This window comes from Melospiza melodia, chromosome 13 (genome assembly GCF_035770615.1).
Source record: "Melospiza melodia melodia isolate bMelMel2 chromosome 13, bMelMel2.pri, whole genome shotgun sequence".
In the NCBI taxonomy this organism is placed as follows: Eukaryota; Metazoa; Chordata; class Aves; order Passeriformes; family Passerellidae; genus Melospiza; species Melospiza melodia.
Genome location: NC_086206.1, coordinates 14,875,547 through 14,889,778, shown reverse-complemented (window position 1 = coordinate 14,889,778; position 14,232 = coordinate 14,875,547). Strand labels below are relative to the sequence as shown.

Below are 14,232 nucleotides of genomic sequence, written 5' to 3'. Positions count from 1 at the left end.
TGCACTCGCTGAATGTCCCTGCGTGGCCATGCTTTGGATGAGTTTCCTCACTCCTGCAGCACTGCTACAGGACTACATTGACCTTGTCATCCCCAATTCTGGGTTTCATTGCACCACCAGCCCCCGTAATGAGGAGGGAAGGTGGTTCAAGCACTTGCTCTGACCTCCAGGCTGCTATCAGGGCACACACTGGGCACCTCTGAGAGAGGTTTTTATGACTCCTGTCAGACACTCCTTACTGTATGTGATCCTTAATTTCTTTGTCCTCTGCTTCCCACACAAACCACACTGCCAGCATGCAGAAGTGTTGGGATGGAATACTTTATTCACGTGAACACTCAGATCCTGGCCCTTCCTGCCTGCTGCAGCTGCTCCCATCTTCTTGACAGCGTGAACAAGGAAGGATTTCTTCACCAGCTTGCTTAACTCCCCCCAGCATCATCAGACCCCACAAACAAGTACAGACAGTTTGGCTTTGTCTGGACAGGAGCAGAGGGCGGAGGGGCAGGGAGTGCTGCGGGCTGGCAGAGCAGGCAGAAGGGCTCCAGCCCACAGCTTGAATGTGCACAGCAGCCATGAAACCTTCCTGCAGCTCCACTCTCACCACCAAACATGCCAGTACTCTCCCAGCCTTGGCAGCTCCTCCTGCTGCCAGAAGCACCTGGGATTGGTAAAGGATGAGTGCCACCACCTCTTCTCCTCGGAAAGTTGCTGCCAGAATTACACCAGAGTCTTCTATGAGCTGCTGGGCCATTTAACCCTCCAAGTGCCTCCTGTCCACTGACAAATACCCTCCCCAAACTATTACAGTAAAAGGAAAACCCTGTATGTTGAGACACACAGGCTGAGTCTTGGGTAGAGAACAGTTTCCGTGCTTGGCGGTCGTCGGTGGCCGGCAGCCCCCAGCCAGCCCTGGGGCACAGAAGGGAGCCAAGCCCCCATGTGGGGGGCTGGCCACCCCCAGCACGTCAGGGCTTCATCCTGCTCAGTCTGATGTCGCGTTCGATTTCGAACTGCCTGTGATCCACGCGCTCCAGGAACGCTTTCCTCTCGATGTACCTGCAGGGAGGCAGAGGCTGTGAGCAGTGCCTGTGGCAGCCTGAGTGGCCCCAGCCTGGGGCAAACCCCACCTGAAGGGATGACAGGGAGGGAAAGCACTGTCAGTCTCCCTCCCTCTCTCTCCACGAACTGATTGCTCCACTGAACATCTATGGACACCAAAACTGCTCTGGTGGTCCCACAGACTAGAAACTGAACTGCCTGATTCTGGTTCCAGCTCTTCTCCTACAGCTGAGAATGTCCTCCACAGGCACCTTGAAGGGGATCACAGCAGGCCTTTTGCACCACCTAGCAAAGCAGCTCAAACCCAACCACAACCTTCAATACAAGCTGACAGGCCCACGATACAAGGAACAGGCACAGGGAGCATTAGGGATGCAAAAAGCATCACCCAGCAAGCCTGCAACAGCTCAGGGATGCAGGCCAGGGGTTTCCCAGCCACAGACCACCTTCTAACCACCGAGTATTTAGTGCTGCCCCTCAGCATGGCACCTGAGTGCTGCAAGGAAGAAGGCACGCCTAGGCCTGGAAAAGCACCTTGCTTCTCATTAATGGCATGCAGCTGAATTTTAATGTAGTTCACTGCAAAACCTTGCCATAGACAGCCCGGGGCTGTGCTACTAATTAACCTAGAGAAGGAGTGAAATTGCAATTCAAAACAGGAGCTGTAACTGAATCATCACAATTGTTTTGCATTTGTTCAAGGGTGGCAATCACTGGACTGCCATGACAAGGTCATTAAACTTGTGAGGGGAATCACTGAATTTGGCTGTTCTGTTGGTCACTGCTTTTCCTGCTCACCAGAGCAGCCTACTGCTTGAAAGCAAGAGCAAAGCCTAAGGGAAGATGAGCATCTCAGGCTCTGCAGGTTTTCCAGGCTGCTGGATGGTGTGCATGAAAGTGCCCAAGGCCCACAAGGGAAGGTTAAAGGCCTCTCCTACCAGTGGTCTCTCTGAGACAGATGAACATTTGGTGATGAGGTCCCTGCAAGGTCAGGCTGAATGGGGCTCTAAGCAATCTGATCTAGATAAAGAATTCCTGCTCACTGCTGGGGGTTGAATTAGCTGCCCCTTAAAGGTCCTTTCCAACCTGAACCATTCCGTGATTCTGCAATTCTTTATGCTACAGCCATCAAACGTGTACTGAATGTGTCCCCAGCAGGGAGCCTCTGCCCTTGCTGCAAGGGACAGCCCTGACTCTTCCTGCCCACCCAGTCATCACTGGAAATGAATTAATCCAGATTCATTTCAGTGAGTGATTCCCCCAAGCGGGTGAACAGCCCCATGTGTCCCTGCTGCCACCCACTCCCATCTCAGCTCCAGCCCTTCTCGTGCTGACACAAGTGGGTCAGCTCATCTCCGCCGGCAGCGAGGGGCAGGGACCAGCACAGTGCAATGCAGGCCAGGAGCTGGCTGGGAGGAGGTGTTTGTGTGGCCCCTGCCCCTCAGTGTTGGAGCAGGGCTGTGCACTGAGGCCCCCTCCCCAGAGTGGCTCAGGAAAGGCAGGCAGGCGAGTGTCGCTTCCCTTCATCCCTGTGAGCAGGGAGGCTCCTGGGGCTGGGCCCAGAGAGGCCACAGGAAGGAAGCTGAGGGGTCACACTGTGTGTGCTCAGTGTCACTACTGGGTGTGTGGTTTCTCTCCCCCTCCACTGCTGAACACCAGCCACAACCCCAGCTGGGACAACAAGGACAGGAGGTACTGATGCTCATCTGGGAACACCCCAATGGCCTGGGCAGCAACAGCCCAACCTACTGAATCCAAAGCTCTTTTGGCTCCTCTGGGACACTCATCTATCAAGGGGTCAGTCTCTTTCTTCTCCTCTTCCCCCTGGCTGCTGTGCCTCTCTGGTGGGCAGGGCCTGCCTCCTGGGGGACTGATATGGATCATGAACCAGGAATGCGGTCTCACAGCCGCAGCCAGTGCTGCACGGAGGAGAAACTGCCACCAAGGCATTGTCCTTGGCTGGCCACAGAAAAGTGCTCCAGGTAGCAGAGCAGACCCCCAGGCACTACCTGGGCATACACTGGGGCTAGTGGGGCCTGGCTGGTTGTGCTGCAGGCACACAGGGGCTGGAGGTGCACACAGACGTGAGCAGGGGAGCTGCAGGGCCAGCACAAGCCCCTCCATGCTCTGAAACCTGTGCTGGAGCTGCAGCTCTCTCTGTGCTCAGCCAGCTCCCTGCAGACAACACCAAGGCACCACCAAGCACGGTGCAAAGTGCACGAGTGAGGCACAAACACCCGTCCTGTGCTTGTCTAAACAACCTTTGCTACCTGAATCAATAGCTTCTGTAAATCATCAACCCGCCTGGAAACGGGGCAGCTGTGATCCACAGCAGAGCAAAGTAAACCCACTGGGAGGGAGCAAGGCTGTCTCTGCTAACGAGGGCAGCTGCAAGCTGCTCTGGGGAGGGTCCTTGGTGCTGCCTGTCCCCTGTCAGTCACCATCAGTCACCCGGTGCAGGAGTGCTGGGGCCGGCTGCTCCCCCATGGGGCTGCCCTACAAAGGTGGCCCAATTAAGAGGCCACTACACATTTCCATTTATAAAGCACATCGGAGAGATGAACAGCAAAGGGGATAGCTTCCTCTGCTCCTTACTGCAGCCCCTCCTGTCAAATGCAGGACAGGCCATCAGGACTTGATACAGCCAGGCTGTAAAAGCCCAGATTCTACTCCTAAGGAAATGCAAATCTGTGGATGGGGGCTGGGGGTACAAGGGGTGGAAAATCAGAGGCAAGGGAGGACAGGCAAGGGGATAGCACATGTCCCCTCTGTCTCAGGAATTCTAGGCCCAGGCTGTGGCTGGCTGATAACTGGCACTGGCAGCAAAAAGGTGCCACAACCCCACTGCTCCCCTGGTTGCTGTGTTCTGGTGTGGCTGCTGGAAAAGGGCCAGGGAGGTGCGAGGAGCTCTGGGCTGCAGCAGCTTCCACAGGGTTAGCACAATAAAGGAATTCAGCCTGTCTTCTCTCCTGAGCAAAAAGTAACGCTTCCTGCCTTCCTTGAGACACGCACAGACCATCTCTGAAAGTGCACAGGATGTGTGGCACTGAGCAAACATCTCCAGGAGTGGGCTGCAGCTCTCCTTGCCAGGCAGACATTTACAATCACACAGCAGGACACGTGGGGAGCAGAGGTTTCTAACAGCACCAGGGATTAAAGGCGGCGCCTGCTCTCGCCTGCCTGGGTTGAAGGGTTAACAACAGCTCATTACAATTTTTATAGAGATGTGTAAATGATTGCCCACTGAAGGGTGAGCACGGCTGACATTATTAAAGGAGAAGAGGCAGCTGCAGAAGGGACAACAGGCTCCTGTGAAATGACCTGGGGCCGGCAGCAGCTGTGTCTGTGTGACCTGCCCCCCAGGCGAGATGGCTGCTCTGGGAGGGCACTGCACCCTTCACATCGAGGTGGTCTGCAGGCAGAAATGCAGAGGGCTGTGCCTCCATCGGTGCTCCTCCCTTCTCCCTTTACCTTGAAGGTGGAAGTAATTCCTAGTGAGCAGATACTCACTCAGTTGATCCCCTCACACGGCATGCTTCACTAGTGTAAACATATTCATAAGGAGTGTCTAAAGTTATCCTGGCATTATGTTTCTCATTTGTTTAATGACAAAAACCGCTTGCCAAGAGCTCAGCAGATTTTCTAGCCTGGGATGTGACAGGCAGCAAAACCCAAAGCCGTCCAAGATTAAAGATGCTCTTAAAATTGCTGCTCGGCTTTGCTCATCTTTTCCATGTGCTGATCCCTTCTTTAGCCTTCAAGGACCATCACGTGATGAAGGTTTGCCAGGCATGAAGAGCAAGCTGTCCTGCTTGGATGGGCTGGGAAAGGAAACAGCACTGGCCAAGAAGAGCTGACATACTGGGTTTGGGCACACAAGAGATGACACAAACACTGCTCTGCCACACCTGTATGTGGTGTAAATCATGCGCCTCCTTGGACTTCTCAGGGATCTCAGAGGAACAGCTGCTCCTCTGCAGCACTCCTACTGAATTGGTCTACTTTTTCAAGGGCATGCATTTATTTCATGACCAGAAACAGATCAGGAGAGATTTGATGGAGAAGGCGTGTTTGTGGAAGGGTGCAAGACCAAACTGAAAATATCTATTTGATAGTTTGACAGTTATAAAATATCTGTTTAAAACAGAAAATCCAATCTGTTGGAATGCAGAAGCTTTGAGTTCTTCCAGTAAAAGAACAGCTTATAATAAAATGTACATTTTACGAGCTGTCCACTAAGTTGGTTATGTTTTCCCAGAGCTTAGCAAAGCACTTGTAGTGGAAATGCTGCTTCTGATCTCATTATCACTCCCTGCAGTGCATGTTATTAACTTTCTGCTTTATTTACAGCATCACCATTTACTTTTATGATACTTCCATTAACTTCATTGGAGTGAACATTGCTTGATGCACACAACCAACGCCCAGCGCTGCCATAATCTCTGACGCACCTTGCCAGCTGCTCTGGGTTTACACAAATCTTTATGCTGGAGGAAAGAGGACAGATACAGCTGAAATGTGTGATTTGAAGGACAGAACAAAACCCTCCCAAACTGAAAAAAGAAAATAGGACAAATGCAATTGTGCTTCCTCATGGAGGGACTGCATTAGACCAGTTCATGATCTGTGCCACAAGCAGAAGAGATGACAAAGCCAGACATTGGCTGGACTTAGAGAACTCACAAGGTTGTTAGCAGAGAGTGACAGGTGTTTGCAGACTTACCTGTCTCCTTGTGATGCCTACAGCAGCTACTGGCTTTATGTATCCCTAGAATAAATCCTTAAGAGATCCCATGGGTTTTTGAACTCTGTAGCCAGCAATGGACATCCCACATGTAAATGAAGTGATGGGAAATTCTGGACTGCTAGTAGGTAAAGCCCTTCTTACCCATCTTTCCCTCGGTTATGGATTGCTAGCTCCTCCACAATCCCCTCCTCCTCCTTGAAGTTCTCCCAGTCCAGTTTAGATTTCTCCAGTGTGCTCATCTTCTGCTTTTTGGCACCGATCTTCCCCAGGAGGCTGCTCATGCCGCTTGGCCTCTTCACCCTGATGGAGATTAAGGAGCAAATGTTGGCTAAATGCAGGGAGATGGCAATTAAAAACAGAGCTGAGGGTGGTGGCCTCGATGGTGGCACAGATGGCCACCAACGCCAGGCAGCCTGCAGGCGGCCAGGTCACGCTTCCTGCAGATCCTGCTCTGCCGTTCCCCTGGAAGCAGCAGAGTTCATTACACACATATCTCAAGTGCTTGGTTTTTGTGAAAGGGCTTTTTCATTTATCTTCTTAAGAGAACAGAGAGCTTTCAGGCCAAAAGAGATCATTAAATCATCTAGTTTGACCCCTTGTATACACCAGGCCAAGCCATTCCACTGATCACCTCTGTGCTAAGTCTGTTTCTTTGTCTTCAGTTAAAGTGTTGTTTTCTGGAAGGCATCCAGCCTCAGTGCGTCACTAGCGCTGACAACATATCCAGGAATTAACCATTTACTTGGTACTAATGCTTGATTTTCTCTAGTTTTAGTTTCTGGTTCCTGCTTCTTACTCTAAATCCAAGAACGCTCTGGTCTCCAGGCAAGTCTCATTAGTGACGTACTTGTACACCACTAATGAACTCACATCTGAATTATTTTTATGCAAACAGATAGAGTTCCTTATGCCTCTCACTGAAATGCATTTTGGCCCAGCCCATATGTCACTTAAAACGTTTTGTCCCCCTGCTGACATTTCAGTGCTCTTTGAAGATGGGAGCACAGAACTGCCTATAACTCCCACCCTTCTGATTTGTTTCTGTCCAAGCACCACCTAAATAATCCTGTTAGCTGCACACTGAGTCCCAGTGCATGTGCACTGTGCTCCCATACCATCTCCTGGGTCCCTGTTTGGCACGAAGACCACTTTGGCCTTTCATCCCTTGTTCTTAGAGGAGTGAAATCCCACCCGTGTGGTGGGGCCTCTCAGTCTCCCCTTTATGCTGGGAAATGCACACACAGGGGCTCAGGTCAGGCAAGCTGCCCTCTAAGGAAGACAATTCTCAGGGATAGGAACCCATTAAACAAACTTGTATTAACCCTTCTCAACCCCCCCCAGGAATGGGGGGCAAACAGCATCCCATTGAACTCGTGTTTACACACATTCCAGAGATAACTTCAGGTCTGCAGGGCCTTTGCCTCTGCAAGAAGCCAGAGAGGAAATTACTCTCGTTCCTGAGAGATGAAGGAATTTGGGAAGGGGGGCCCAAGGAAGGCAGCCAGGTGAGCATGGCAAATTGATCTCCATCAGTGCTCTCTGAGCACGCTCCTGCCCAGGGGTAGCCGTTCTTGGGAACGCATCCAAAGTTGTCCTTATCAGATCATTAGCATGGTTTATGCTTCCGTAATTTGCAAGCCTCTAAAGGAAAATAATTCTGCAGTTTATATGGAATTAAATCAAAGAAAATGACAACTCTGTAAGCCTCAGCCAGAAGACTCTCAATGAAAGAATGGCTGGCTAGAGTCACTTGGGGTTGCAGCTTCCTGACAGAGATATATTTGGGATTAAGGACATCTTGGCAGGCTCCATAGCAACTGGATAAGGCTGCCTGCCCCTCCTCAATACCAGCCAGAGGAGCAGAAATGTCCTAGGACCTGGCCCTCTTATTTCCTTCAGTCCCTGCCCATGGCTGGAGCCCAGCCCAAGAGCCAGCAGCTGTTCACTCTGGGGGGACACAGAACAAGCTGGATCTCTCTGATTCGCCTTTATCCCTGAACATCACATCAAGATGTCTACAGCCCTTCACACCATGATCACACAACAAAACCTTGATCCAATGCTTAATTCTCCCTTACTTTTCAAGGCATGATGGCTCCAGGTATCCTGATCTGCAGGTAGCAGGGAAGTGGTGTAAGGGGGCAAAATGGGCAAAGATGTTCCCAGCAGAAGAAAAAATTGGAGACACTTGGTTCCCACATTTGGCTATCCAGGACTACACAAGCCTTGCTCAACCACAAAACTCAGTCTCAGATGTGTGTTCAAGATGTGAGGGAGTCAGAGGAAAGGAGATACGACAAAGAATAAGGATGAACCAAATAAAACACTAGGCAAGCCTCCCCCATGGCATTCCCTGCTGCACAGCGGCCTGGAAAGCAGAGCCCAGTGGTTGTGCACAGCAGTTCCTTCAGCTGCACTGGGAAGCCTTAAAGATGCCCTGAAACAGATCTAGGCTGATCCAGATGGCAAAGCTCCTCTGCCCCAAGCCTGGCAGGCAGAAGGTGTTTAAATTAACACAAGGTATTCAATAACACATTTATCTGAATACACTTAACTTTCCAGACACACTTGGGCTTAAGATTTTCCTACCTTTGAAGTGGGAAAAGCAGGGATGTAGAAATGGAGGGTGTTGTCCCTTGTCCCTAGATTTCTCCTGAATGTTTTTTTGGGGCAAAAAGCCCCAGTGACTCAAGAGCCATCTCACCTACCCAAGGACACCCACAGCTCATCTGCATCCACTGACCTTTCCATGGGTGGAACTCCACAGTCACTGTCACTTGAAATACAGACAGGTCTGACTGCAAAGGACACAGCACACACCTGGAAAAACCCAACTGAAAGTTCTGGGATCTTTCCTCTGCCCTGCAGAGTGACGAGCAGGCTCAGGGGCAGGCTCACATATGCTGGGGCTGATCCCTTGTGGCTGAACCTCGGTCAGCTGCTGCCAGGGAAGGGCTGAGCTGGGACAGGGGCCACTGAGCCAAGCTGGGCTGCTGAACTCGTCTCTGCATGAAACACAGACTGGGACCTGCTGGCAGGCCACTGCTGTCCCCAAACCACACTGGAGCAGAGATGGAGGGAAGGGAACCAAAGGCAAGATGGTTCATGGCCAGAGGTGGAAGAAGAGGGGGTGCTGGCTTCAGGGAGCAGGAGCTGCAAATCAGATGAGAGCTGCTTACGATGTATCTTCTCTTCCATGGCAATTTCTGGCATAAATTAATAACATCTGGATGCATACATCCATCTGTAATGGAGCTCAAGGCCTCTGTATGTCCTCTTGGCCATGGATCTCTGGAATATTGCTTAAAACATATAATTCACCCCTTATTTGAAGCTACAGAGTCTGGGCTATGATATGGACCTCTATCAGGGGCATCCAGATAATCACAAGAATACCCACAAGTCAACAGCTCTTTCAAGGCAAGGGAACATGACAAAAAAGGGCAGGCTATGTTGCACCCTTGTGTTGATGACTACTCCAGAAATATTATCAATATCCAATGTCAGTCCCATGCTGGATAACCTGGTTCTGCTCCTGTCTGGACAATTCTGTGCTGCTGCAGCAGGACCAAGCCTGGGCCAGGCAATGGGGCCAGGCACAGGCTGAAGGACATGTTCGAGTCTGCTGCTGAGTCTTCATTCCATGCTGAGCCTTTTATCACCCTGAACAAATCCAGCAAACCTGGGGGTGGGAATTCCTAAGCTTGTGCCAAAATGAAGTAAATGAGAAACATTAAAGTCCAATTAAAAACTTGCTTGGCCTTAAATGCCTCATCTGTTTAAAAAGCAAGTAAAGGGGCCTGATTAATTGCATTCAGTGCCAACAAGAGGAATTATTACCCTTTTTGTACTCATTAAGGGTATCTGCTGTGGCATCTTTAATCACTAAGGCATTTAAAAGAGAGAAAGTAATTTGCTAAGACATAATGGATCCCAGGGATGAGGATCAGGACAATCGCCTATTTAGGACACAAAGACATGCTCTGAATTTTCACAATTAAAAAGCACAGCCAAAGTCTGCCCCTGAACCAGCAAAAAAAAAAAAAAAAAAAAAAAAAAAAGAAAAAGAAGGCTGAGGAGCTCTGCCTTGGTGGGGGGATTCCCCTGCAGGACAAGGACTGTGCCTGTGCCTCATCTGGCATGGCCCTACACAGGGCAAGCAGCAAGCCATGGGCTCCCTTGCTGACCCACTCTAGGTGAACACACTCTGTGTCCCTGTCCTTAACAGTAATGCTTTCCCCCATCTTGGTGCAAGCCTGCAGCTGAAAAGGCTTGGAAAATTGCTGCTATAGCAGTGATAAAGTGTCACTGCCACAGGTAATCCCTGATGTCTTGTAACATGCTCAGCAGTGGCTGGGAAATGTATGCCTGTTTAATGGAGGTGGACTTCATCACAAGCTTCAGAAAATAATCTTCCAGCAATTGGGAACCTGGCTACAAAGGCCTCAGAGTGCATCCCACCAGCCAAAGCAGGATGAGTTCCTCTCCCACCCATCCAGACATGGGTGCTCTGAAGGTCCCCTGACACCAACCCCACACTCACTGAGGTTTCAGTAACTCTTCCCCAATGACTAAATTTCCTTGCTCAGCCTATGACTCCATATCTTCTTCCTGGTAGCTACTAAGAACAGATCACTGCCTCACTTCTTGCAGCAGCCTTTTATGTCTTTGAAAGCTTTTCATATTGCTCCCCCTCCAGCTTGCTCCTTCCTAGACTAAACAATCCCAGGTCCTCTCAAGCTTTTCTCATTCCTCATGGCTTCCAGCCCTCTGACCACTTTCACCACTCTCCATGGACTCAGCTATTGGCCCTTCATTCCTCAAAATGCAGCACCCAAAACAGGAATAGCATGAGTGATGGGTTCACCAGCACTGGGAGCAGGGGAATGGCTCAGATGCTTGGGAAGCACGCAGCTCCTTACACGGCCCCTGTGACGTGTGCCTTCCTCACAACCATGTGACAGCAGTGACTCATGTTGAACCTGTGATTCACTCAGATATCTGTCTGCTCCACTGCTGCCAAGCCACTTTCTTCCTCCATCCATGCAGAACATTCCTGCTGTCCAGAGCTCTGTGCTGCTCCTCCTGTTTGCCCTCACATCTCCCCTGACACAGTGATCTCGGATGCCTGAGCACTGAGCAGCATGTCATATCCCACCCTCAGGACAGGGTGCTGGCAAGTAGATGCCACCAAGTGCAGAAAGATGGCATCTCAAGCCCCAAAGCCCTTAAACCACCATCCTGACCACCCAGCCCTGGCTCTCCAGCTGTCCCTCTCCTTCCTCCCCTCCCTTCCTCACTGGAACTTGTGATATTTCCTTGCAGCACAGCAATGGCAGATCTGTTCCTGTCACCCCAAGTGCTTGGATGGCAGAGATTCAGGTGAGAAACTTGCCCAGTCAGCAAAGAGAGGATTTTGGACATTGTAGTATCTTTTCCTTCCACAATCTGCTGTAAAGCTGAATAGTTTCCTTAAGTGCAGGAAATGGTTCTCATGCAAACTAACCACAGCTGGGCAACTGATGCAGCCAGTAAATACTTTCATTTTAATGAAGTGGAAGATTCCTGCCCAGAGCACCATGCCCTGCTGTCCTTCCTTGTGCGTGCAAGGGTAGGAGAGGCACTGCGTGAGAGGGGTGCATGCAGAGACCTGGCTGGGCCCATGTGCCAGCTCTGCTCTTCACTCCAGGCCATCTTCCTCAACAGAGGAGTCAAAATTGGTGTTACAGAAACAAGGAAACAAGAGGGGCACATCAGGAAGGCAAGAGCAGTGCCACCTGCTCCTTAAGGTCAGGATGGTCTGGCTGGATGGGGCAGACAGCAGCACAATGACAGTGCCTGGTATTGCCAGCTTGCAGAAGCCTTCCCTAGAATGACAAAACAGGTCTTGTTCTTCACCTAAAAGTGATCAGCTTTTCTCATCCCAACTCCACATAACCAGCCAAGGACAAGAAGTCTTCCAGGAAAAACCCAACTGCATTTCTACTTTCTCTCCCTGCCCCTACTTGGCATTGTTTCCCCAGACAAGCTCTCGGGTGGATGCAGAGAGCAACTTGGCTTGTTCTCAGCTCTGCCTGTCACAACAGATACTTAGAAAAGCAAACAAGAAAGCCTCTTTAACACCAAACAAACAAACACTGAAATCCCAGGTGGAAAAAACCAGAAAGCGAGGAAGAGATGAAGATAAAAGCAGGATGGATGGTGCTGGAGGGTTGGCAATGATCCTGGCTGGAGGGCACTGCCCAAGGCAGGCTGGCAGGGAGAGGACTGATGGATTCCCACCACCCAGCCAGGGTGGCACAGCCCAAGGAACTCACTGCCAACCCAGTGGTGCCTGTCCATATGCTCCACTTGCTGAGCTGGTAGCAGGTACCCAGCATTTCCACCCTCATCACCCACAAACTGAGCCAAAGAACCTGCCTGAAGTGCTCTGGAGTAGTGGGGATTTCTGACACAGGGCTGTATCCCTGTGTGAGGCTCTAGAGTAGTGATGATTTCTGACACAGGGCTGTATCTCTGTGTGAGGCTCTGGAGTAGTGGGGATTTCTGACACAGGGCTGTATCCCTGTGTGAGGCTCTGGAGTAGTGATGATTTCTGACACAGGGCTGTATCCCTGTGTGAGGCTCTGGAGTAGTGATGATTTCTGACACAGGGCTGTATCTCTGTGTGAGGCTCTGGAGTAGTGATGATTTCTGACACAGGGCTGTATCTCTGTGTGAGGCCCATCAAACTTCTGCACTCTGAAGAGTAACACAGACCAAGCCACTATGGAAAAGCAGCCAAAACCCACTGAGTACTGCTACAGGGTGCAGCAGAGCAGGCAGCTGTGTCCAAAGGCATCAAGAGATGCAAGTGCAGTGGGAAAATGGGAATTACCCTGCCTGTGATCCTGTCAGCCGACCAAAACTTCTGCTGCATGGAGGGCTTCACTGACAGGAGTGAACTCCTGGTGAAATGCTCTGAGCACACACCTGCAAAAGGAGCATGGTCTGACTGCAGCAGACCAAGTACTTATAAGGAACAAGGAAATGGGAGTTTTAACTCGAGTTGATAGTGTGAGTTAACTTTTCTCAGGCTTTTGTTCTGGCTTGCCAACTCAGGCTAACCCCAAGTTGCTTTGTCATCACTGCTTTTGCAATCTCGAGAGCTAAGCTGAGCCCCAGGTCCTTTCTGATTTCTAATGTTACCCCACACTCCCTGAGACCTCAGAGAGCCTCGTGGTGGAGACCCCTACATGAACAGTGATGTTCACAGCTTCTTCCTACTCATAGGAAGTATCTGACACTGGCTTCATTGAGCCAAGGAGGTAATCCCTGAGGAGGAGCACAACTAAAGCACATTTATGCTCAAATAGCAATGGGACAGACAGACAGAAATGTGACAGATAGACAGAAGAGGAGGTCTAACCTCTACTTCCCACAGCCAGGTTCTATGTTGAAAAGTGTAAGATGGGGATAAAAGGCACCATGAGGCAGGGACAGTCAGAGCACTCCATCCCAGCAATCGAAGCCTGGATGAGATGATGCATTTTCCATCAGCCTGGAGAGGCCAGGGCAGATGTGACAATAAAAGCCCACGTGATGTTGCCCTGGTGAGGGCTGCTGCAGGCAGTAGCACAGCTTGCCATGGGCACAGTTGATTCTGGATCTATTTGTGTCTAAATATAGTCAGTGGGGGAACAAAGATTTGTCACAGGGGAAAAAACCATGTCATTCCCAAATCCCAGCAACAGCAGCAAGCATTGCCTGACAAAGGGCAGTGCTCCAGTATTCCAGGTTTATTGCTGGATTTGTTATTAATCCAGCACAGTGAGTTTAGGAGTGACTTTAGAAGTTGTGCAATGCTACTCTGGCAGAGTAAAGAGGGAAATAAGTGTCATGGAACCAGCTTTTGAACAGCAGAACTGACACAGCAGCTGGTGAAGGGGCTTGCAGAGCACCACGACATGGGCTGCCAGCAGATACCAGTCAGTGACTTCCTTTCTAGTGCACTCTCCAAGATACAGAAATACTCCATCCTATCTTCATGTCATGGGCTGTACTGGATAGGCCTTTCTGAAGTGCAAAGCTGGAAAAAGAGATCTAAGAGCTTCCTTGCTCCAAAACAGGACAGCACCTTATTCTCCAGTCCACTTCCCAAACTGGGGGATAACCCAGGTGTAAATACACATAATACTGAACACACGAATACAGTTATTCCAGGAATAAAACCAGTGTTGGGTCTCCATGTACAGTAAGAGGCAAGGTTGCTGAGCAGGGCAGAGATGGGATGTTCTAGCTCAGGAATGTCAGAGAGCAGCAGCAATATTACAGCTCTGCTAGAGCTGGCCTTTCCTTGGGCAGATCCCATTCTGTGGCACCCAGGTCTGTACCCATTTCTCTGGAGGGCCTGGAGTCTCATTTTACAGGCTCTGGAGGATGTG

The 14,232-nt window shown here is 50.4% G+C and overlaps 1 protein-coding gene across 2 annotated transcripts in view; it reads right to left on the bottom strand.

Annotated features, from left to right (window-relative positions):
* Positions 1-305: 305 nt before the first annotated feature.
* The window catches only part of CFDP1 (craniofacial development protein 1), a 59,511-nt gene continuing 45,584 nt past the window's right edge, over positions 306-14,232 (bottom strand). Inside the window, exons 6-7 of one of the 2 annotated variants that reach the window (XM_063167865.1) lie at positions 5,951-6,109; positions 306-1,059 (exon numbers count right to left, since the gene is read on the bottom strand). In XM_063167865.1, coding sequence (XP_063023935.1) covers positions 969-1,059; positions 5,951-6,109 — 250 coding nt within the window. In that variant the 3' untranslated portion in view covers positions 306-968. Of the gene's footprint in view, positions 1,060-5,380; positions 5,550-5,950; positions 6,110-14,232 lie in introns of those variants that run through there. The other variant, XM_063167864.1, reaches the window with a different exon arrangement.